Below are 25,550 nucleotides of genomic sequence, written 5' to 3'. Positions count from 1 at the left end.
GTGGGAGTGACATTGCGGCGGGTCAGCAGTGGGTCGCCGATATTTTCCTTGCCCCCGGGCAAGGAAATATGCTTAGACAAAAAACATGAGGGAGCTTCCGCGACTCTTGTCCAAACAATGGACCCTAATAGCAACACTTTGGAGCTAGAGGCGGGACAGAATATCGGTGTATATCGTATCATTATCTCTGATACGTACAGGCTTGTGAGTGTGTTAAATTTCCCACCAGTCATATAATTAGTTGTTTTGGTCTGGATCTGTTACGTCCTTCTCTACTCTCATCATCGTAAGAGCTAAATAAGTCATAGTGATTGCCGTGTGGCAACATGAGCTAATAATGCTAACTTAAGCATGTCCGATTCCTCGCCGCCGTATTTGCCAAAACCTTTGATGTTATTTCCGCCGAACCACCTTTCCTTTTTCGTCTCGCTCCTCTCTTTGTGAGTCATCATCATCTGCTCTTCATTTCATCTCCTCAAACTTCCTTCTCATAAACAACACGAGGCTTGTTTGTCAAGCTTCGTTAAGTCACCTACACCCTGCCCCCCCCCCCCCTCTTTTTTCTTTTTTTTCTTTGCCGAGGTGACTCATCCATCCGGCATTTTGTCCCGACTTTCCTCCGGTCGCTCGCTCATTCGCTGGTCCCATAGCAGTAAAGCCAGGCACCGAGCAGACGCGGCACTGAATCAGCTCAGCAGTAAATTTAGCGGCAGCGAGTTCATCCTGCCAGGTCATAAATCGCGTGCAAAGCGCAGCCTGCCTCCCGTCAGCCCCGATCGGCCTCGCGGAAAACACGGCTGGCAAAGAAAAAAACAGAAATGCTAGGTGTAAAATGTGTGTCAAAGGAGGAGAGATGAAGTTATTCCCCCCGCTTTGGAACACCGCTGTGTTATCATATGCGGGAAATTGGTGATGCAATCCGGAGCGGTTTTCACATCACGGCGAAGGGAAAAAAAAGTCTGATGCAGATGTCGGGATGTTTAAATCACGGCGAATAAGCAGATGGAGGCAGCAGGGGTTCCTTCAATCATTGTTAGCATTTCAGGCACTCTGTTTGGACGCCGTCACGTGTCAATCATTCCAGTCGCTCCGCTTGTCAAAGCAGGAGAATTAAAGGAAAAGTTTGCAGATGTGAGGGATTTTATTAGGGTTTAATTGCACAAATTATTTGTAATAAAATTAAATAATTAAAATAATTTTTGATCCACCTTTTACGTTTATATTTTAGGAAATTATATTCTAATAATAAATGATGAAATACATTTAATAATTCAATTGTACAATGCTTAATTCAAATCAAACATTTGTGTACATTCTGTTTGGGGGAATTTGTCATAAAATAAAACAGTGGCCAAAAGGCACTTCTCATTGGAGCCTCTCCCCCGTCAATCATTTCAGCATCACCACAGATCTCAGCCTCATCATCAAGTGTGTCAAGAAGCAAACGCGGAGTTCTTCTTCTCGTGTTTTTTTTTTACGCGAGTATTTTACTGCGGGAAATTGGTGATGCAAGTTTTCACGTTATGCAATCGCCAGCGGTTTTAACATCACAGCGGCAGCAAGGGGAGAAGGAAAAAAAGGAAGAGAGCGAGCTTGAATGTCGGGACGTATGAATCACGGAGGAGTCGAGCAATAATTCCAAACATTTGGCGGGCGGGTGCAGCAGCATTTCGCACGGAACAACATTGAATTAGTTTTATTTTGGTAACCATGTTAGACAGCCTCATTAAGAAGCCATCATTATGTCCGACCACATTTATTTTTACTTTGCTTCTAATGTAGTTAAGAAGTACAACATGAAGCAGGACAGAAATGACCTCAATGACCTTGAAATGGCTCCAATTTAGGCCTTCCTTCAGTTCCAATATAATTTTTGAAATTATTATTATTAGGCCCTTTGAATCCAGTTGCTAACCAAAACAGCAGCACCTCCAGAAGTCCCCACCCACATTATCCTGGAGCAGTTCCAAGTCGACGCGACGCACGCATGGCCTCGTCGGGCCTGAGTGTCACCAAAACACATGCTTGCTCCATTTTAATTTCCCCGCTACACGCTGTGTTTTGCCAACACGGCTCCTCGTGTCCGCCAAAAGCTGTCAGACGTCGTTTAGCGTCCGGGCCAAGTCTCTGCAGACACTGTGGGCTTTGCAGGAAGTGGGGGGGGGGGGTCTCCATACAATTGACTTAAAGTGTGCGTTTGTGTGTGTGTGTGTGTGTGTGTGACCTACATTCACTTTACTGCCGAGACGTTTGTTTAGCCTTGTGGGCAAACACGCATGTGAGAGAGAGGAGGCGCATCGAGTCAGTCAGTATGCTTCAATACATCGTTGCAGCAGTGCTTGTATGTTGCCCTCTAGTGGCGGTGGGCATATGAAGCCCCCGCAACGGAGGCCATCCCGGGACTCAACAGCAAAGGGTTGGCAACAAGTGGCACCGGTTCAAACGTGAACCCTGATGTGAGTGGGCTGAGGACATCAGGGAAAAATATCTTGGGAACTTTACTGTGAAATTGGTTTTAAGGTACCGAGTTGTACACCAAGCTTGAAATACATTAGCGACTCAATTGTTTCATGGTGTTTTAAAAGTTCAGGCTCCGCCCCGTCAACCGACGTGTCAACTGTCAAGTATCGCATCCATTTTTATTTGGGGGAGGGGGGTCTTGCGAGTACTGTAGTCAGGCAGCAGGAAGTGAAATCACATGCTCCAGTTAAGCTAAACAAGGCTAAGGTATTCCCACAAGTAGAGGCAGGGAAGGATGCGGATCAAGTACCGTTCCTCACGTTGCTTTGGCGCCTGCGAGGTAAATAAAGCCGGCAGGCTCGCGGCATCCGGCTCATTAAAAAGCTTTTTTATCCTTTTCCAGCCTGCACGCGGCGAGACTGCAGCATGGACATTGTTTACACACAAACGCCGCCCCGGGAGTCGTGTTGATTTCTACGAGCGTCTCGCTTTTCATGAACTCTTCCAGCCTTTCCAGGAGCGCTCGCGAGCCACGCGGCCGCGCCGCCGCCGGTCCAAAACATGAAAGTCTGGCATCTCTCAGATTGCGGGGCCTCAAGATGCCGTGACCGCACGACCCAATTCTGCGCTAACTATAACATTCGGCCGGCCGGCAGGTATATGTGAAAACGATTCAAGTCAAAACTGTTCAAATAATTTTCGTAGCCCATTAGCAATTTTTCTCTTCAATTTTTTGTACATAAGTTCAATATGCAAATATGTTTTAGACATCACAAAAATATAATTGAATTAGATTTTTTCAAATTTTCTTTGTTTTTTTGGCTACACCATGGAAGTATTTTTAATTGACTAAAAATTAGATTTTTTTTTAGTAGATCAAATTAAATAATTTAACAATTTCAATTGAATGTCGTTTGACAAATAAATTGTATTTTTGCATCAAGATCTTCGATACATTCAGTTTCAAATAGATGCTGTGTCCTCGGTGACCCCAGTAAGGTGTGACACCATGTGACCTGACAAGCTAGCCTCCGTCCCCCATGCAGGCTATGCTAGGTCGCTCATTAGCATGCAGATGCAGAATGTCAGCGCACACGCCGGCGACCGCTCCTCGTCCCGGCGCTCGGGGCCCGGCGGCGCGTGACTCTGCGCCGTGTTGGCCACACACTCACAACCGTGTTTGGAAACACTGAGGCGGCAGGATGGGCTTTGGCGGAATTCGGAGGCAGCTCAAGCGTGTGCGCTTTAGCCCGGTCGAGCACGCAAAACGGCCACGGCGGAGAACAGATCCAGGAAATGCGCAAAAGGCAATGCAGGCATACCTGTGTGTCGTCTTTCCACGTTGAAATGATGGAAATGAATACATTTTGAGCCTCTTGACAATACTGCATACACACACAGACACACACACCCCGCTACCTCCACCACGGGCTGCTTGCCCGAGAGTTCTGGCGGTAGAAAGCCTGCAGTCATCACAAAGTGGAAATATTTACCACCCCTCTCGCGCTCCACTGTGGCTCCGAGGGCATCGGCAGCATTGCCAGGCAATGTGAGGACACCCCACGCAAAAAGAACTTCACCAGACTTGACATGACCAGGAGCAGTTTTGGAGGAGCAACTTTCTAATTTTGAGAAGCACATTTTTTTTTCCAGGGTTCACAATCTAATGGTTGTTTTTTGTGAGAATCGTTTTGGGGTCATCATTCCTCGGAGGTTCCTTGTTTATGCATTTTATTTATTTTAAAAACCAGGCCTGGTCTTACGTGTATGCGTGTGTGTTTGCAGAATACGCTGGAGACATGCAGCATGTGCAGCAAGCCCATCATGGAGCGCATCTTGAGGGCCACGGGAAAGGCCTACCACCCTCACTGCTTCACCTGCGTGGTCTGCAAGCGCAGTTTGGACGGCGTGCCCTTCACCGTCGACGCCTCCAATCACATCCACTGCATACACGACTTCCACAGGTGACTTATCACTAAACTTGAAATACTAGTGGCAGTCCAAAAGTTGTAGTACGACTAATAATGTCTCTGTCGTGTGTGGTGTTGTGGCTGAGCAGGAAGTTTGCACCCCGCTGCTGTGTGTGTTCTGAACCAATCATGCCCGCTCCCGGTCAGGAGGAGACGGTTCGTATCGTGGCTCTGGACAGAGACTTCCACGTCCACTGTTACCGCTGTGAGGTACGTACAAACGTCAAAACACTACATTAAAACCACACGACGCGGTAACTTAGCATAAGGCTAAGCTAACATGTGTTAGCATGCTAACGTATGTGTTATGGGTACAGGACTGCGGCTCTCTGCTTTCCGAGGGTGACAACCAGGGCTGTTACCCTCTGGATGGACACGTCCTGTGCAAGAACTGTAACACGGGACGCATCCAGGCGCTCTCCGCCAAGGCCACCACTGACCTCTGAGCAGCCGAACTATTTTTTCCCGCTCTTTTCGTGCTCGCTTAACTCCGCTTCCTTCTTTGACTCAATAGCACACACGTTTTTTCTTGCGCGCTTGGATAAGTATTATAGTTATTACTACATTGTTTTACGATGAGCATCACGGTATATAATACGGTTAGTCCATCTCAGCATAAATTTGGCTAACTGGTAAATGAATTAAGTTTGACTCACCAGGCTAGACTAATCAGTGACTAGCTGCGAACACGGCTTAGTAGAAACTCAAATTACAAAATTACCTAAAATATTCTGAAGCGCATGTTAGCCTAGTAGCCATTAGCCAAACATTTACGCCGGGAATAGAATCGATTTCGATTCCCAACAATTTTTAACATTTATCGCTTTGATGCTAAGCTACTTTACTCAGTGACAAGTGTGGACATTTTGTGATTGACGCTATCATTAGCCTAGCGTAACATAAAAACAACTAACTGTGAGACAAACTCAACTAGGTCAATCGGCTGATAGACATGAACATTTGCCATTTGTGACCATTCCAGCATTTTCTTTATCTTGTTTACAGATCCAAATCATGCTAACACTCACAGCGTGGCATTGTAGCCTTTATGAGCAATTATCCCTCCTATGCAGAAAGAATATGAAGTTTTCGCTTGTGTTATCGAAAATTTGCCACTTACATGGCTAATGTCAGTCGCATTGACACTTTATCAGAAATTTTCTGAGTTGAATATTTTTTTTAACGAGTACAGAGCAGCGCATTCTCATCGTTATCTTTCTAACACTGTCGGTACGCCGCCGCCTAACGCTACCAACCGTGTGTGCAGTTGTCAGTATTTTGTCCGACTTTTCGTTTCCAGCGTTTATACTAAGCAAGGTGGCCATTTATTTTTTACATCATAATAGAAGCTACACGTAACCTAACTTGATCATCAAGATAGCTTACAGACAGCGTTCTCGTTCGATTCCCAAGTATATGACACTCTTGCGGATTCCTTTATGCTGAGCTTGGCTATTTTCGCAACAAGATGCAGACATTTCACGTGTACAACAAGCCAGCAGAATTTTTTTGGGAGCAAGTTTGAAGCTGCCGTTAGTATAGATTAGCATGAAGACAGCTAATTGGGGGAGCGTTGTAGTTTAACTACCAAGTGTACGACACTCTCGTCCAGTCTTACCGTTGCTCGCTATCGTGCTCATCTTAATTAGCATAGAAATAGCTAAGAGAGAATTGTAATTTTCAGAAATATTTTTTGGGGGGCATTCCCAAGTGTATGACACGCTTGCAGATCGTTATCATTTCCTGTTATTATGCTAAGGTAGTCTAAATTTATGACGCTAGCGCTAAATGGTTGGCACAGAATAAACAACGTAAAGCGATTATATTTTTTAAAATTTAACGTAAATGATCATTTTATTTGCTGTTGTGTTGTTAGCTTGCTGTCTTTTTGTTTCAATAAAAGTGCCTTTGCCCCTTTGTGACCAAAGTAAACAAACAAGATAGCCACCTGACACACAACCATACTGTATGTTCGATTTTTTTTCAGTAATAATAAAATAATGCAACAGCACCCACTCTGTCGTCGTCGTTGTTGGCGTTTGCTTGCCTTATCATTTTTTCAGTAAGCTAGCTTTTTCACTGTTGTCAAACTTAGCATTTAACTTTTCTTGTGTTGTGTCTCTATGTGTTTTAGTAGGTGTTGCCGTGCCGGAATAACGGGAGATTTCCTGGTCATTTTTCCTTTCTTTTTTTTTTTTTTCTGTATTCCTTGGCTTGACGGGCTGCAGGCCAAAAAGCGCTGAGCTCGTTGTTCATGCATTTGCGTGCAGTGCTTCAGTCGCCGGCGGCTCTCCGCTCGCTTTACTGCGCATAAATCTGTTGTTTACAAACAAATTGATGAGTGATGCGCCCCCTGGCCAACACAGTGCACGCCTCCCCCCCCACTTCCGTACAGTCCCTTCCTCTGCATAAATATCCCTCCGTGACTTCATCTCCCTTTCTCTGCCCCCCCCCCCTTTGCTTAAACGTCTTCTCGTATGCTGAATGATTCTATAGGAAATATTGTTCAGATGCACTGGGCTTAAAAGGGGGATGAAAAAGGGCAAAATAAAGGTAGATGGGTGGCTGCATGGGAAAAAAAATCGAGAAGTGAAGTGTGAGAGGCTAACTTGGTGGCTGCAAGGGGCCAGCTAGATGTTAAAAAGGAGCCTGTAAGGGGACAAAATGAGACCGCAAGTGTGGGTCGCAACAGAAGGGGCCGCAAGGTGGTCAACCCAAGGCCATAAATGGCGTCAAAAGTGACTCGCAAGAGGTTGAAAGAATGAGTCATTGTTCAGTGCTGCTGTAGAATAGCAGCAACCTGCTTAGTCGCCAAGGACTTAAATGGCTAATCAAAGACACTCAATGTCACACTAACACATTTCCCGACAAGTCATCCACTTATGTTTGCACAGTCACACACTCTAAACTTGCAAAAAAAAAATTTTTCACTTTAATCACTGTAAGAATGTTAACGCGTTAACTAGCTATTATTGCAGTCAAGGAGAAGCTGTGACTCGCTGTCAAGGAAATCAGCTGTTCCATTCAATCTGGTGTGTTCTTTGTTCTTAAAAATTCCGTGCCAAAGTGAAAAGGTTGAAAAGTGACTTTTTCTTTTCTTAGCCTCGAGGTTGCAAGGTGCCGCCTCAAAAGAGCTTTCTTAAATCATGAGAACCGCGTTACCTTTCCGTAGCGCTCCCGTCCGTAAGTCGCTAAAGTCGGAGGACTTATCCCAGATCCTCACGACGCTTCCGCCATGAATATCAAGCAGACGCTAGCGCTACCCAAGTGCTACGAGGATCGCACTCAATGAGAGCAGGCCAGACAAAGGTCAGGTCGATAAATGATTCTTGAATCCAAAATAGATCATTTGATTTATATTATAGTCATGATTTAGCTATGTTTTACCCCGTATTTTATTTGACGCTAGCCACTATGCATTAGCGACCATTTTACTCAACATTTTTGTCATTTTACTTGATACTCGTCTCACCTCCATATTAGCTTATATCTAAGTGCTAATTTAGCTATTATTCCAACCGTTAGCTGAGTATTAGCATGAAGAAAATTTCCTGAGCGTGTCGGTGATTCATATCATTTCAAATGTGTTTTGAAAAGTTCCTTGATTTTCATTCAGATTCACTGTGCTAATGATAATTGGTCTGAACTCTGAACTGCAGCTGCACTGTCAGAGATGTGTTGAATGTAAATATGTGCACACTCAAGTCAATGAGTCTATTAGTGGTGTGTATATATTAATACAAGTCCCAGAATGAATAGCAATTTTCTCCACACGACGTTGAATTGACTCTTTTCATCCATAATGTGTCTGTGATTTTTATGAGCGCAAGGATATTGGAATAGATGTATTTGTGTTTCTTGATATTAACCACCATCCTTCAGCCAAAAGTTTTCATTTTTGTTTTAATTCCCTTTGCAGACAATTATTTGATTGCGAGCGGATCTACAATTATTATTATTATTATTTTTTTAAACGATTCCTTTGGACACACAACAAAGACCAGAGCGATGCATTATTCACAGCTTCCCTCGTCGCGCTTTTGCTAGTTGTCCAAGCCGAAATCTACCGGATTAAGTTTTTTACTGTATACTGCTGTGTTTATTAATTACACAAATTGTCTTTTGACATTCTTAGGTGATAAACGCCCAAATGTCATTCGACGTGTTCCTTCAAAACAGTGTTCCCTCGTCTCACCCTGGCTGAGGTCTTGTCTTATCCCGGCTGATTTATGCGGGCTGTTTTTTGTCGGGGATCAAGCGGCTGTGATTAAGGGGATTTGGGAGGAGAGGAAGTTTGTGTGTGTGTGTACGTACGTGTGTGTATGCGTGCGTATACGTGTGTGTGTGTGCACGCACGTTAGGGGGGGATTTGCTGGATTAGCAGTGCAAGGTTCGTGTGTGTGCGTGCGTGTGTGCGTGTGTGTGTGTGTGTGTGTGTGTGTGTGTGTGTGTGTGTGTGTGTGTGTGTGTGTGTGTGTGTGTGTGTGTGTGTGTGTGTGTGTGTGTGTGTGTGTGTGTGTGTGTGTGTGTGTGTGTGTGTGTGTGTGTGTGTGTGTGTGTGTGTGTGTGTGTGTGTGTGTGTGTGTGTGTGTAAACAGCTGTATGTCACAGGTTGTGTGTACTATCATTGACTTTAGACTGTGCACTGGATTAACGCAACATCAGATACGGCCACATTGTGAACAAATGTTTTATCATCAACATGCTGCGCCAGGGGAGGAAAATTGATTTTTTAAAAAACGCACTTAATAATAATGATTCAATTTGCACCTATTGTTCAAATATGGCCGACAACGTGAGTTGCCGTTCCAATTGAAAGTACGCATGAACCAAAAACGTCAACAGTCGTTGTGAAGACGCTGACTGGAAGATGTCTCACGATACTCTGCGTGAAAGTCGTTACCCTCGATTAAATGCCTTCCCTCTCCATAACTCATCATCTTTTAAAGTTTAATCCCCCTTTCTGAGATGAACCGCACTCTCCGTGTTCTTAGCAATAGCCTCTTCGGTGCTCGCCGTCCACGCGTGTTTTCCTTCCGCGCCTCTCGTCAATGATTCACGACGTACACGCTGGAAGTCGTTTTGCAGATGTTGTCTGCGGTTGGGCTTTTTACGCGGCACGCCGGTACTGGTACCACGCGCACACATTTGCACGCATATCCAGACGCGGAACGCCTGCGGGAGCTTAAATTGCGGGTTAGCCTCGGATTTACACCTCGGGATGTTGCACCTAGGGCGGGAAATGTGAGTGATACCCGCTTGCATTTGAAGAAACCATTAAGAATTAAGAACGTCAAGGACGATGGCGAGCCGGCACGGAAAGAAGCAAAGCGGTGGAAATAGTCACGTGCCGTAGCGTGTAGTTGTCAACTCTTTTATGCGGAAGCTTTTGACTTGACACGGGAGGACGACAACGCCAGAAATCTTCCGCCCTAGGAAGCAGGTGTATGCAAATGAGGTGACACGGACAGGAAGTACTAAAAAGGAAGTGCCTGGAAACAAGGATTGTTTCTCAATATGAAGAAATGCTGAATAGGCAAACGTTTCCCGAAGTACTTGGTAAAAGCGCAAGTGGGTGTCAATCAAATCCACCGCAATTGTGCGTTATTTGATTTTGGCGACCTATGTATGATGAGTTTTCGGCCTCCCCCGGGCGGCCATCCCGAAGGAGATAAAGGATGACGAGTTGATGGATGAAAAGGATGATGAGCACATGGATAAATAGGATGACGGGGAGATGGCATTCAGGAGCTCTCAAGCCGCACGCACAGGCTTTTTATTTTTACCTCGCCGCGTCTTGCCAGCCATCTGCGCCGACGTTTTAAAGGAAAGGAAAAAAAAAAAAACCCGAAGCTGCACCAGACAATGAAGATTATTGCTTTACATTACTTTGTTATAATTGCCTGGCTACAGTTACCTAGTTACAAACCTGTGACTGACTTGAAGGCAAGAACCAACAGCGATTTTACAAATGATCTGACTCGTAGGTTCATTTTAAAAGTCAAATGTCAATCAAAGCACAGATATGAAGAGGAGGGTCCAAGTTCCTGCACGTGCGCCAGCAGCCCGCCCGCCGATTGACTTGCTGTCTTTTACCGCTCGCTTCCTTTCATTCCCTTTAATCAGCCACTCGTCACAAAAGGTCATTGACGTGCGTTAAGTGGAGTGTCCTGTGCTTATCTGCCTCATTCACAAGGGTTCATTTAGCTAACAATGTTATCACGCCCTCGTCTGTCTGCTCATAATTGGCTTTTTTGACGCTTTTCATAATAAAAAAGACGAATAAAAGAATAATGACACTTCCCCGGAGACTTTTCCTCTTTATCTTTTTTGTTGCACGGCACTCCAACCCTAACCCAAAGATGCCGACGCGCCGTTATTGTTCTGCTGTTTATTTCTATTTACGGCGCTTAATACAATGATTCCCAGGCGCGACCTATTTAAGTGCAGCCTTTGGCAATCAGCTACAAAGTTAGCGTGCACGCGCGCAAGTGTGTGCGTGAGCGTAGGTGGAGGTTCAGAGGCCGCTTGTTTTCATTTAAGCAATGTTCCGTTGCCATAGGAGCGATGCCTCCGTTCTTCTCCCCACCCTCAAAACCGCACAGCTTGTCTTTGATGGAAGGTGTCAAGAAGGTTGTCCAGGTTTTTACACAGCTCTTCTGTTGCTGCTAGCATGATTGTTATCTGGTGTGTTACATTCTAGCATGAAAATTGGCAGAAGTTAAAACTCGCAGAAGCTAAACACTATGTCTGTCTACATGTGTTGCTTCACCATTTTTTTGTCCAAATATTAATTGCTAAATGGGTTGTCGTTGCGACCTGTTAGCGCATCAACAGCATGTCAACATTGAGCTGGCAGTTGTATTAATGCTAATAACCTCAACTTTGCATTAAGGGACCGACTAGAAATTAAACACAAGAGTGAAAAAAAACAACAACAACACAGCACTCCACTTGGTCATGCTCACAATGGAGATTTGTCGTATCGTTACGGTAATGCTAAGGTTCCTCGGCAGTTATTCATGATCTCCGCCACCTCGCACAACAAAAATAAACAGAAGGTCTAGAAATAATCCACAGAGTCAACAAAGTCGACTTGCACAGTCTGCTGTGATCTCTCTTTTTGCACAATAACACTCAGCCCAATTGAAAAAGTGGGTCAGCCAAGCTATTCTTAGTAGCCGCCGAACGTGCTTTTTCCCCCGCCAAACAAGCTACGCTAACGCTAGCAAGGCAAATAAAGGTGGAAATAAACTTTTTTTCCCATTTTAAAATCCGAATCCTCGCATCAGGTTAGGGAAAGCGGGATTTTTTTTTACGTTTGGTCATTTTCAAGTGAGCCTTAACTAATTTCCTTCCTTTTCAAATAGTTGTGTGTGCTGATTATTTTCAAAAAATATTTTTTAAATGTTTTTGTGTCAAGTTATAAAACACAATCTTCTGTGAGCCTTGAAGGATTTGTCAGAATGCTCTAAATTGGCGGGCACTCAAGAGGTTCTCTTTTTTTGAAAATGGCTGGCATTGAAAGAAATGTTTTTTTTTTTTTTTAAGGTCTAAAAAATGTTTCTTTTCAATACAGCCATAATGGTACCATATTTCACATGGACTTTGGTCATTCATGACACACAGACACACACAGGTGGAAGGCCGTTTTTTTGTCTTTTATTTTTTTTCCCCCTAAATCACTGTTAATGATGACGTGGGAGCAATCAGGCTGGATACATCACACACGAGGCTGTGCGCTGGCTCGGCAGAGCAGAAAGTGATTTGGAGGCCGAGCAGAAAATGCACTGTCTCCCTGCAGGCATTGCATGACAAATCTTTGAACTGGCACATTCCTCCTCCACCCCGTCCACGTTGCTGTTTGTTTGTTTGTTTGTTTGTTTGTTTGTTTGCTTGTTTGGATGACTACCTGAATGCTCGCTTCACCCCTGGCACCGGCATCCTAAATTTACAGTTTTTTTTTTTTTTTCTTTCAGTCGCCTCAGCTCAACCTCGACACTCTTTTGAAGGTGAATTGCAGCAGTGGCTCTTCTGGCAGGTGCCGAGGAGGATTTCCAGGAAAATTCTCTTAGTATTTATCATCTGCAGTTAGTGAATGGGCGAGCGAGGTCTCAAGAAATGGCAGCTTGCAGGTTGAATAAAAGGTAGAGAAAAAAAAAAAAAAGCAATTATACTAAGTCATATTGACAATGTCATAATACAAATTTGGTTTATGGCCGTTTTTTAGAAACAAAATTGAAATTTAAGACACTGTTGAAAGTAATCGACTTCATTGTACGATTCCCAGATTAATTGATAACCGATTGGATATTCGATTCTCCAGCGATTCATTTGTGTCAGTCCTAGTTTATTGATTTTCTTATCAAATTGATAAATTATCTACAAAGAACTTAGGTAAGATGTTTATGACCCCGCAATGAGTCAAATTAGATGAGCTTTTGTAATTATGTTATGATGTTGACAACACAGATCGACGGCATTGTTACATCTTTGTCTGGAAATTGCTCATTACCTTGAATTTGAGGTTAGACTCTTAGCACTTGGTTGTAAATGGATTTAGGATCCTTTTAGCAGGGAAATTATGCTTCGCATTTATGTGAGGGGATAATAATGTTCTTTGTGACGTTACCTAATTATTTGATTGTGCAATGCACTCAAGTGTGAATGGCGCAGCAGTATCCCGCCTTCAATAGGTTTTGGAGAAACGTGGACGCACACCACGGCTTCTCATGTCAGCGATGTGACATTTTTGCGTAATCTGTCTTTGTGAAGTCTCTCGATTGCTATATGGCCTCTTGTGTCGCTGTGGATACCCAGCAGGAAGCACCCTCGCCACACACACAGTATTCACCATAAAGTGAAATGTTTTGCACTGCAGCCTTGAGTGCAGAGTGACTGGCAAGGAAAAGTGGCCTAGAAATTGCTGCTTTTGATTTGTGAGTCCTAAAAGCCTGAGCAGAGACGATGAATTGAAGGTGCCAAGTGACGAAATTGTATTTATCAACCATTTTTTCCCCCCCCAAAGTTTTTGATGAGGGCTTTTCAGATCTTTAATCCAGCCGTCTTATTACGATTTAGTAACCCCCCAAAAAATGCACCTCTAGGGCTAACTTTAACAAGTTCTGGGAGTCATAAGTTAATTTAATAGGTACCACATGGAGTCACGCCTTAAATTAAAGATCTTTCCAGATATGTTATTAATACGAAAACATGGACTCATTGGTGAAATCTATGGTCTCTATGAAAGATTTTTCAGATATGTTTTGTCAATAAGACTCATGCCCCAGGTCAAATTAAAATGTTAAAAATCAAGGGTCATAAATCAGTTTGCAAGGCCTCACATGGAGTCAAATTAACAAGGTCAAATTTGAGTCATAGATTCATTTGCACAAAAGTAGTCACGTTTGAAACGAAAGGTCCTCGTGATGCTTTTCCAGATAGTATTTGGTCAATATGCCCTCATTTGACACTTCAGCCCACATTACACAATAAGCATGTTGAAACATTACACGTGAGGTGCAGCCTGCCTTCACCATGACTGGAATTACACTGCCACTTAGTGGTTGCATCATCGCCTCCATGTGGAAAGCAGCAGGGAGGATCTTTTTTTTCTTTTCTTTAACGCCACAGGGGGAACAAAGTTTGGGGCAAAGGCTGGTCTTGAACTGCACATCACATCCCCCTGCAACGCCATCTATTATTACGCAAGTGCTTACTTTTTAAAAAGCAGCCTTTTTCCGCCTGGGGGACGCCATCAACATTTAAATAAAGACTTTAGCGGTCTGATTTGTTGTTGTTGTTGTTACTGTCTGTGATGCGACAAAGTTGGGATGTGTACAAGGGCCTGGAAACCATGCAGTGAACTTGCTTTAATTACCAGGTCAGCCTCCACTTCAAAATGGACGCCGCAGATAGTCAAACCACGTGAGGCCTCCCAGCCAGCCAAGACTGATAAATATTACAATCCTAAAATAAGCCCGTAACATAAGATCATCTTCTTGAATGCGTTGAGAATGTTGGACTGTTTACCTGCTTTAGTAGGTGCTGCTGTTTTGGTTAGCAACAGAATTCAAGTGGGCTCAGCCATGGGTAAAAAGTTAGTCCTTTCTACATCGCGTGAGTCATCTGCAGAGAAGCTTTTATGTTTTTTTGTTGTTGTTGTTGTTGAATGTTTTGGGTTTTATTTCCAGCTCAACAAGCTTCTGCAAAGCTAATGAAGCCTCACCGCCGCCCCCACGCAACCGCCACTCATGTCTCTGCATTATTTCCACAACTAAAAAAGCTACCGTGTCTGCCTACGCCCCAGCGAGCTGCAAACACACACGCAGACGATGGGAAGTTTGGAAGGGTCAAAGGGGTCTACGCAAAACATCTGCTAAACCGGCCCGCCCCCGCACCGTGTCACTAACTCGCCACCGAGCCTCCATGCGGGTAAACAAACATGGCGGGAACCTAATTGAATTACTTCCGTCCGTCAACAACCATGTGGCTCACGACTCGGACATGTTTGCTACCACAGAGGAGGCAAAAGTCGGCGTGCCGTGTCGAGATTTCAGTTCACAGAGCATCTTTGGATGAACTCTACAAGTGTTGTATTTTTTTTTTGGCTACACGGTGACATTTAGTTGAATGTAAACAGTGCATAACATACTTTTTTTACACTCGGTGCCCCATAACAATGTTGAGAAAGAATGAAGTTAACTTATATTTTCAGTTAAACATAGTTAAGAATGTTATTAAGAGTGCTTAACTTATTTTTACGCTTGTGTGACCATTCAGTATGTAATTAAAAGTGAATACCTTACTTTTTAGATTGCCCAATACGTGTTACTAACGTTTTTACAAGAATGTTACAATTTATTTAAACTTGCATGATATTTAGTTGTTTAAACGTGACTGAAAAATCTATTATTTCTCGCAAAAAACAAAAGTGATGCATGATAAGTTACACGCACGCATTAAGCACACAACAATGGCAAACACGCTCGCAATCCATTAAAAGGAAGCTCGTGTATTATTCACTTTGTTATTAATTCATGACAGAGCCCATCAGCGATAAACATGTATGTCGAAGGCGTAAAGGTGAGAAGATAGAGGAGCATCTCCGCATTTTACGCCGTCTTGATTGCTTGGCCTAGATACTACGTTATGGATTATTCTTATCCTTGCTGCTTGGCCTGCAGCGATGCATCATGGGGGCAAAGGCTTTCTAAGTTCACTCGCTTACGTAAAGAAAATAAAGTCGTGTATTGTGTAGCAGCAGGAATCCACGAGTCACGCTTAGCTCTTTTTTTTTTTTTTTACTCCGCTATAATCCCAATGCAGGAAGATCTTAGGGGGAAAACACAACACAAAATGATGGGAGGAAAAAAATATTGGACATTTTTAGTTTGTTTGACAGACTTTATCAAGGATTTGTATTTTGAGCTAAGCTTTTTGCTGCTTCTGAAATTGTGGTTTATGAGCACCTTCAAGTGGCATGCAAAAGAATCACCGCCTAAGTTCAGCTCAGTTGTATTTCATTTTAAAAGGTGGACTCAAAACTAAAATGTTCTTTGCAATAACAGATAAAACCGAAAAACACTTACACCGCCAAAAAAAAACCAAGTCAAATGTATACACGATTTAGAACCTATTTGCATATGCTTTATGTGTTATTTCTGTCTAGAAAGTGTTTACGCAGAGAAAGGAGTTCAATTTTAAGATATTTTCCTGCTAGATGTGCAGAAAGATTGTCTTCCAAACAACAGAGGACTTATCCAAAACGCTTTTTTTTTTTATATCACAACGGAATTATTTATGACAGCTTTATTGGAACACGGGGATGACTTGACATCTCTCAGATGTGTTCGGTAAACAACGCTGACAGTGTTGATGAAGGATTTTCACCGCGCGTCTTCCTAAAAATATCACTCAATGGCATTTCAAGATGCCGCTGGACAATGAAACCGACAGGCGATTTGTTGCACAATGAGATCTTTACACCCACAAAATCCTGGAAAAATAGCAGCGGCCATTGAGATGTCAATCAAAGCCCAAGCTAAGGTTTTGTGACGTGAGGCCACACTCTCACTCAATCTCGATTGTTCCGGATCTCAAAACGCCCTGTTGGACCTGGGAACTCCGTGGAGCTGTCTGAGAAATGTTTGTGACGGTTCACATTCCGCACGGATGCTTAGCGACTCCCACAGGCTTTCTTCTCGGCCTTTTTAGCATCAATGTCGTCGTGGCATGAATGGCATTCAAGGCATGAAAGCTGTCAAAGGAAAATGTATTTTTGCTACAAAGATCTGTTAAATCTCCATTAGACTTGGAAAGAGTCAGAAAACAAAGTGTCTTGGATTTCACTTTTAATGGGTCATTATCAAATTGACATTTATTTTTACCCTCGTCATGAAATTTCAAATAGCCCTTGCGAAAAATACAGAAAAATGCACTTGTTATAAAAGTTTTAGTTGTGCCAAGACAAAATATTGTAGTAGATTTAGTGAAAATGATTTCTAAATATTATTCAGTGATATTTGGATGAGCTGGGAAATAGTTTGGGTCACGTGACACGCGCCACACCCGGAAGCAGGAAGTTCTCGCCGCACCTGTCGCGAAGATTCATTTCTCGAAAATTCCACTCAAGCTTTTCTCTAGTTTATTCAACCTGCGGTTCTTTCATGTCGTTACTTGAGGTGAGGAAATGCGCGTTTGTTGTTTTTAATTACTCTTCTGAACACTTTTCCTTCATCCAAAAAAAGGCTTCCACGGAGGAGGGAGCGGCGTCGTTCGCGGCGGTGGCATTGGTGACCGAGGAGACGTCGCAGCCGCCGCCGACCCCCCCAAAGAAGCCGCCCGCGACGTCGCCGCCGCCGCCGACCCCCCCAAAGAAGCCGCCCGGCGCGAAAGTTGAGGAACCGGCGACTATCCGCGTAGTGAGCCATTGCCACTTCGGAGACCCATCCGGAGAGCCACCGCTGTCTCTGAATCAATTTAAATGCAAGAAGTTCTTCGTCCTCAGGGTAAATTGTGATTTAATTTCAATACGTCACATGTATTATTAAGTAGAGGCCTCGCGTTTTAACCAAGCAGAACGTGTGGAAAGAAAAACTTTTTAAAATGGAACACACTAAAACTAACTTGTGACCTTCCGCCGTATCTTCACACAAAGAATTTTAATCACATTTTGCTTGTTAGACCATGATTTATTTTTTAAATTATGTCGTGAGAAGGTGAATTAACAGTATCACCCAAGTAATAAAGCATTTTTCCATACTGAATTGGGTGAATTCTAGTGCCAAAATTAAAGCAACTTTAAAAAAAAAACACAAATCACTGTTGGCAGTAAAAGCTAGTCATAACTGTGCTTTAATCTAGTATTCTATGATCACCTCTTGTGGCATTGAACCTTCTTTTTAGTTTAGGTCCAGCCAAAGTGTCAAAAAACAAACAAACACCAAAGCTAACCTGTCTCTTAGTGAAAGTCCAATTGATACTCATAATGTGAAGCATTTTGTTGTTATTCAGTTCTTCCTCCACCACCTGTTGCTTTCACTGCTGTTTAGCGGCAGAAATGACATATTTTGTCCCCCCTTGCAGCCTGGCACGCTGCACCAAGCCGTCAAAGAGGTTAAAGTTCTGGTGGACCCACAAGTTGACGGCAACATTCTCGGCGTCTGGCTTATGGCAGAGTGAGTTCATTTCGCATGCACACTTCTTATTGACGTTCAGGCTCACTCCTGCATCATATCAATTACATCGTTTAGTAAGTGGGAAAATAACACAACAAGACGCCGGAAAGAAGATAAGAGCCACACGGACTGATTCAAAATTTCTGTGACCGCTAATAGACACCTCTCCTTTACTTCATTTGCGGGCATACCATGAATAGTTTCAGATAAGTGGGACGCCTGACAAAATGGAGGCCAAGCAGAGATTCCAAACAGTCACTTTCAGATCCACCAAACCAGTTGGATGCTGGAATTTTCTTGCGTCATTCAGCACCTATGAAATACGTAACACACAATTACTGCAGGCTGTCAACAAAAGGTGTACGCGTGTGTTTGTGTAGGTTTTAATCACACAGATCACCATAACATTGATAACCCAAAGCCCCATGACTCAAAAGTAGCATTGTCCTTTGTATTAAAATGTTCCCCGGCAAGAAAAGAGAACATACTTTTTCATTTTGAATGGTCAGATACTTAATTTCTTTCTTTCCTTTTTTTTTTTTTTTTTTGAAATAGTTTTTTTGCTTGGGTCAAAAGAGAACGGAAATTGATGAAATGGGCTTTTGTTGTACAAAATTGAATAGCCTCCTGATAGATGTTTTACTTTTGTTAACCTGAAACCACTTTGACGTTTGCGGTAGAGTTTTCTTTCAGCCTTTCTCGCAAAACAACGGCAAGGTCTGAGAGTTTCAACTATCAATTATCCTGTCAGTGCTCTTTCAGACATTAATGGACTAGCCAGAATGAGGACAAAAAACATTTTCCCATTTACCGAATGATTGCTGCCGATAATAGCTGTATTTTCTGCTTGTTTTCTCCAATTTTCAATTAATGTACTAAAAAGGAAGTCGAAAATTTGAGTTCTCCTTAGTCATATGGTACCTGGGTTGCTGCAGCCATAAGTAAAAGCAAACACGGTGTTTGACTTCAGGGTGGATCACTGGAACAACGAAAAGGAGCGCCTGACCGTCATCACCGACAACTTCCTGCTGATCTGCAAGTACGACTTTATCATGTTCCAGTGCGAGCAGGTCCAGAAGATCCCGCTCAACATGATTGATCGCATCTGCTACGGGAGCTTCACTTTCCCGCCCAATTCCGTACTTCAGTAAGTGCATCAAACCACACTTCAGGCTCATTCGCTTAGTTTAGTGCGCCAAAGCTCTTTGTTGGATTTAAAGAGCTAATTAAAAGCATTGCAAAAGAGACTCTGCCTCGAGAGTTTCCGAAATTCTTTATAATTAAGACGGCTTGTGCTCCGCTTTACTTTACACAAAGAAACAAAATTCCCTTTGCTTCTGCAGCCGAGGGTTTCTTCTTTACCTCAAATGTTCCCCATCCATTTGCGCTCAACTAAAAGTTTTTACTTTTCTATCGTCCTCCAACTCAGAAAGTACGTCAAGACGGTTGAGTGGTATCGTCGTCTTAGTATCGAAGCACTTTCATGACAAAAACTTCATTCTGGTCTTCTTTTTTCCCCCCCATTTCGGTGTGACCCTAATACTTCGTTGTCGATAGGTTAGCATCGCTCAAACAAGGCGTCGCAAGAGCATGCAATTTCTTTTTTTCCCCCTTTTCTGCAATGTTTAAGAAGTGCAGAGCTGTCATTTGGACCTGTCACTCGGCTGATTAGCGGCTAAAACGAAGGCGGTCCTTTTGATGTGAACCTTTTTAAAGGCGGCTCAGGGGATAGCCCTGCGACGGCGGCTAATTTGATGAATAAAATGTAATGCGCTGTGAAGAGCTTAGAGAGCGTCGTCTTTATTCCGGGCTTTATCTCGCGCGCATTCCTTTAAATTATACATAAAAGAGTCGGCGGCGGAAGACACGCGGGACAGTCGAGGGAGAAAGACGGATCCAAGCCAAGGCGACGTTCTTGCGTTTCTCTTCTCCGCCTCCCACAGGAAGTGTCTTCATTTTGCGACGAGGTCACTCTGTCACCTCCTGGCGGGAAAGTGATCCGTGAGAAAAATGCCAAGTTAGGCCAAAAAGTTTCAGACGGTTTACTTTTTTTATTTAATTAAATTCAACTGTTTTGTTAAGAAAACAATTTGAAGCCTGATTAAGGTTTCAAACCATGGTTAGGTTTTCATATTTGAGTTTTGATGAAGGGTTTGAAATTAGTGTTGCAAAGTTTCAAACTTGATTTATGATTTCATGGCAGTGTTTGGATTTCAAAGTAGGGCTTCAAACTGAGCTTATTGTTTCACGTTGTGGTTTCAAGACAGCGTTAGGGTTTTAAAGTTTGGGCCAAGCCACGATTAGGGTTTTCAAGTTTGGTAAGGTTGTCACTAACCTCTCCTGCCAGCAGAGGCTGCTGCTGCGTTGCAAATCTTCACCACTGTTTGTCTTTGCAATAAGCGCACCACTCAAGAACACGATTGGTGCTGCACAGGAACAGGGACGCTCCCATCTTACCCATGAAATCCTTTTTAGGCCTTTCATGCTACAAGATGACAATCCTCGCATAATACCTGCTTTGACCTCATTTTGATCAACGCAACATTGAATAAAATATGATGACATATTAGAACAACAATTCAACTCCAAAAGCAAGCAACATAAAATATTCACATTCCTAAAAATACAAAGTGCACAGGGCTTTTCCTCTTAAATATTCCATGTATAAATGAATGAAGAGCCATAAATATGTGATGTTCCTGGCGTACCAATGATCTGAATGTATTCACCTCGAGAGCAATGCGCATAGCCTCCAAACCGAGCGGTGGACTTAATTCTAACACCTAAAGCCTCGACCTTCCCAAATCTTGGCACCTCACCCCTTGCTCATTTGCCCGTGTTGTTTCTGGGCGGCCGCTCCGCACCCTCCGTTGGACGCACGCACCTATGGGCGGGCGAAGCTTCGGGCGCTGTTGAGCAATCAGTGCACATTTGTTTGTTCGCCCCCAGACAATGTGGGACACTTGCCATGACAGCTGGAGCTGCACTCTATTTATCTTGCGTGTTGACTTACGCGTCCCAAGCGCCCACAGGAGGATTTTTTTTTTTTTCCCCCCAATCACTCGCCCTCCAGCTCAGAATACAGTCGTTCTCTCGGTGTAGATGCACACCGTGGAGAGCGCTCAAGGGGGAGGTCAGTCAAGGGTGGATTTCCTTACCTTCCTCACCTTCAGGTGCAGGATGAAGGATGACATCATGAGTTCATGGAAGTGGACGAAGGGAAGGAAAGTTCAGCCCCCAAAGCAAGTTGAACTTAGACACGTGATTCGATAGTCTTGTCCGAAAAGACAATGGAATTGTGGCCTTTTGGTTTGAGCAGACATTTGAGGTTCAATTTGGCAAATTTTTAACATGACTTTTCATACTCCTCGCATTCAACCCCAGCTTCTTAGTTGTATTTTATTTATTTATTTATTTATTTATTTTTTTAAACCAATCGTCCAAGAAATTTTATTCGATTGACAATTTTAGGGTCATTAAAATTTTTTGATTGCATATGTAGGAAGACCACTTCTCCAGCATTTGATCAATTCCCATTTTCTATCCATCTTCACATGGTCACTAATTTGCGCATCTCTCATAGTGCCAGAGGCCAAGGTTGTGTCAGTCGGAGTGAAAGTCCAAAACCCGCAAGATGTCCAAGGCCTCTGGCTAAAAAAAAAAAAAAAAGCCCCGCCCTACTCTCTACCTGTTTGGGCTGGTCTGCCCTGGCTCACCGGTGATTGCTTACCTGAGGAATTCACAAAGCTCTTTTTTTTATTTTTTTTATAAATATATATTCATATACGTCGACATTTACACGAAGGCCATAGCTCAGTGCACTCACAAAGGCCAATGTGTACCCACCTAACCCGCCTCTGAGGAAACATAATCAGTCTTTTGAGTCTGGGCTTTGCTTTTGTGCCACCCTTTATACTTTCCTCCCACTTGCGCAAAATGTTCCTGTGCGGCATTGTCATTGCTCAAAGCTCTTCTGTAAACACATCTGGATGTTTGTGGCCGTGACATGGCTCCTCCTTCGCACGCCGTGGCTTACGCTCGCGAGTCTTCGTCGCTTTTGTTTTGCCTCGGGGGCTGTTTGAATTGAATCTTATGCAAGGTTGCTAATAAAATGAACACAGCGCGATGACTGGTTGTTAAAGATATCTGGGCTCGTCCCGTTTTGTTCATCCCCATCTTCTGCAACTATTCAATAATTTGTAGTCCTACGTCGCTCGACCAGAAATGTTCTTAGGTGTCAAGGCTGTTTGAGATGTCATTCCGAAACTGTTCCTTTAACTTGCAGGCTTGCGTGACTAACACAATGCCATATTCGCTAAAAATGCTTTTGTTATGACATTTTGTTCTCTTTTTGAGGGGTGCGCCAACGCTGATCTAACCGATTAATCAAACGATATTTATATGAGTGTTGCTTAATTTCCAGTCAACGACACGAGCTAGCTTCAGGCATTTAGTCATCTTTGAAGTTTTTTTTTTTTTCCACACAATCATCAAGCCGTCGTAAATATTGTAGCATCACCCTTTATTTTTGAACTTCCTGTGAACCCCAAACAAAGGTGTCGTATTCCTCTGATAGCACGCTTTTAGAATCATTGGGCCTCGAATGCATTTGATGGACAAACATCACGCAGAGTTGTGAGGAACGTTTTCAAAGACCTGCGACTCGGTTCACTCATTGAAAGCCGCTTCATCTAGCCTAGAAAAGACGGAGCCCCGGGGCTTTTTCATTAAAACCTTTGGTATGTTCCCCTTAAAAACGAGCACGCAGGCAGAAGACAGAATATGACGAAGACGCTGTTGATTAGCCTGAAGTTGGAGATCACGCTCACATAATGAGCGAGCCCCCGCAGGGCGCTAATGTCATTGAGTACCCACAGATCTGCTTGTCCCCTGCAGGGAAGTCATGATTTAGGGGGGGGGGGGGGAAAGACATCAGAGGGCTGCTACTGTATATATTCCATGTATGATATATATTTTTGACTCAAACACAAAGGATCTGCTTTGCAAAGTCATCATGGAACTAAATATATAATGTAAAAATGCTAAAAAATTAACAAAAACATTCAAAAGTAATAAAATGGAAAAATATACAGATTTAAAAAAAAGAGTACATAAATACTAGAAAGCAGTAGGCTACATTACACACTAAAAAAAACAATTAGATACACAAATATTGCATGAAACTGCAAAATATTTGGGGCAAATTTTTTTTTTTTTAAAAATAAGAGTATGAGAAAAATGTCTCCATGTGATCAGCCGCGAAGGCGAAGGCTTGCGGGTCTTCTGGGACCGCTTAAGAGAGCCGACCCTCTTGTCCTGGTGGAACCCCTTCGCCACCGATCTGCCATACATGACCTTCACGTCTCATCCCGTGAGAATGTTCGACGATGCTTTCGCCACCATTTGCCACGTAAGCTCCCATCAGTTTATACTTTGTTCGTTTTTGCCCTTCTCTGACTTTGGCCATGTCGTCCGCAGATGGAGAACTTCCGTGAGCAGCTCAAAGAAGCGGCACAGAAGGCCCACAAAGCCAAGCCGGTACCCGGGAAGGCCAATGGTGTCCTGCTGCTGAACCAGGACATCTCCATCAAGGCCTACTTTGGCTTCATGTCCTTCCTGGGCAACACCAACAAAATGGGCTACTGCATAGCGCGGGGAAACCTCGGCTTTTAAAGCTAGCTTCCTTTGGTACTTTCATTCATTTCCTCCCTTTTCTGCGGTTATTTTCCTCCTTTGCCGACTCGGAAATTGAATTTTGAACAACCGGTCAATCCAAACCATCTGGCACGATTTAGTTTTAGAATTATTAAAGCAAAAACGAGCTGGAGATGGCCAACTTTAACGCACCTTGTTTTGCCGTCTTTGGTTTAAAATCGACTTCTGTTTACCTCAAACCGATATGCAAATTTGTCACTGTCACGCAATGGGACTCCTTTCTTCTTCTTGCTGTCTCTCCCATAAAAAGTCACTCAGCACGCCGTTCAGCCTCCTCCGAGAGAGCGCTGAGGGGAATACGGTTGTCATTTTATCTTTAGAAACACAAAATTGTTTGTCTATTTTTCAAAAGCTAGACTTGTGTGTTTTCAGTAGTTGACGCTGCCTTTATGTCCGCTGAGAATCACGGCAGCTGATGTCCCAATTACACCAAACGTTACACTCGTCTTGTGATCACAAACGTACAATTGTTTCTGTATTTTTAAACAGTACTTGTGTGTTTAGAACCCCGGAAGAGCTGGAAGAAATAGCGGCCGGGGAAAAGGAAGTTTGCTGAAGCTGATGCCTCCACGACCCAAGCCCGACTAAACGGTAGATAATGGATGGATGAATGTTTGGAGTCTTGTCATTTGCATTCCAGTTAAAAAGGGGCCTCATAGAAAATTATTGGGCAGATTATAACAAACTTTATAGTCTTATTTATATTACGGTTACATTTGATTGTGTTGTGACGGTAAAGCGGGTATTTTGTTACAGCAAAGCAGGTATTGGTTTTTATTGACTATTTGTATTTATAGCATCAACAAATCACTTGTAAAAAAAATAAATAAAAAACCCCCAATAAAGATTTCTGTTTTTTATGCAATTTAACTGTGTCACTTGAATGGAGTTGAACAGTATGAAAGAAAAAAAAAAAAGATTTACAAACATACTTTTTTGTGTACATTTCACGTGGAATTTTGTTTCTACTGCTTTGCTTTGGCTTCTAACACAATAACCGCTTTCCCTCTAATATTTATGGCTTGGTGATTACAAACAATTGTTTCTTGTGCTTTTTCCCCCTGCAAATTCTGTGATTTTATTAGGCCATGCTCTGTTTGTGTCTTCTAACACAGTAGCCTCTGTTCTTCTGATACTTAACATTAAGCTGGCTTGAGTTCTGCACATGCAGTTCTTCTCTGACTAACAAATTCACTTGTATTTGGACAAAGTCAAGCCTTGGCGTTCTCGCTCTCTCTGGGCAGGAAGCAAGGTTAAGTATCTTAACGAGCATGTCGTCCAGATGTAGCTCCACGAGGTAAAGTGGCACATAGAGTTCTTCACCCGGGTATTGAGTATCAGCACCCGAGGGGGCCGCAAAGAGGGTTTAACCTGTTTCCTCCCAGAGTGAGGTCGTGTCTCTTGTGGGATCAAGCTCTTTGCTTCTTTGCTCTGGCCTCGAGCTTAACACCTTGTCCATACGTCTTGTTACGAGCCTCCTCTTCAGGTAGTAAAAGATGTTCACCACGCTGACCTTGACTGCACCCAAAAAAAGCCCTCGAGAGATGTGGTAATTCCTATGAAAGTAGAGTCCCTCATGCTCTGGTAGCAAGTCTTTGGCTTTTGGCCTACGCTCTGCCAGCAAGTCTTCTACTTTTGTATTATAGATGGACGTTGTTTATATTTGAGTTAACTAGCCATCACTTTTCCTTGATGTGACTTGACTGAAACCCATATGCAGTATTTC

The 25,550-nt window shown here is 43.2% G+C and overlaps 2 protein-coding genes and 1 long non-coding RNA gene across 5 annotated transcripts in view; all 3 read left to right on the top strand.

Moving 5' to 3' along the window:
* The window catches only part of LOC119122293 (LIM domain containing preferred translocation partner in lipoma), a 63,422-nt gene extending 56,977 nt beyond the window's left edge, over positions 1 to 6,445 (top strand). Inside the window, exons 11-13 of the mRNA XM_037250624.1 lie at positions 4,246 to 4,424; positions 4,520 to 4,640; positions 4,748 to 6,445. Of these exons, the coding sequence (XP_037106519.1) occupies positions 4,246 to 4,424; positions 4,520 to 4,640; positions 4,748 to 4,876 (429 nt within the window). The 3' untranslated portion in view covers positions 4,877 to 6,445. The remainder of the gene's footprint in view (positions 1 to 4,245; positions 4,425 to 4,519; positions 4,641 to 4,747) is intronic.
* Positions 6,446 to 7,294: 849 nt separating this feature from the next.
* LOC119122295 lies at positions 7,295 to 14,998 on the top strand. Its single transcript, XR_005097829.1, has 3 exons — positions 7,295 to 7,462; positions 12,410 to 12,442; positions 14,314 to 14,998. It is a non-coding gene; the product is annotated as an uncharacterized LOC119122295 (long non-coding RNA).
* A 1,991-nt stretch (positions 14,999 to 16,989) lies between these two features.
* Positions 16,990 to 24,692, top strand: tprg1 (tumor protein p63 regulated 1). 3 transcript variants are annotated; one of them, XM_037250132.1, is made up of 8 exons: positions 16,990 to 17,113; positions 17,180 to 17,234; positions 17,289 to 17,440; positions 18,018 to 18,109; positions 19,080 to 19,256; positions 23,366 to 23,519; positions 23,588 to 23,797; positions 24,329 to 24,692. In XM_037250132.1, the coding sequence occupies exons 1-7, from the start codon at positions 17,099 to 17,101 to the stop codon at positions 23,780 to 23,782; spliced, it is 840 nt and encodes a 279-aa protein (XP_037106027.1). In that variant the 5' UTR covers positions 16,990 to 17,098; the 3' UTR covers positions 23,783 to 23,797; positions 24,329 to 24,692. The 3 variants fall into 3 exon arrangements, with proteins under 3 accessions (XP_037106027.1, XP_037106026.1, XP_037106025.1); XM_037250131.1 differs by having other exon boundaries at positions 17,286 to 17,440; XM_037250130.1 differs by having other exon boundaries at positions 17,283 to 17,440.
* The last annotated feature ends 858 nt before the right edge of the window (positions 24,693 to 25,550 follow it).

This window comes from Syngnathus acus, chromosome 4, assembly GCF_901709675.1.
Source record: "Syngnathus acus chromosome 4, fSynAcu1.2, whole genome shotgun sequence".
NCBI lineage: Eukaryota > Metazoa > Chordata > Actinopteri > Syngnathiformes > Syngnathidae > Syngnathus > Syngnathus acus.
Note: the sequence above shows the minus strand (reverse complement) of the source record. Positions and strands in the feature narration are given on the sequence as shown.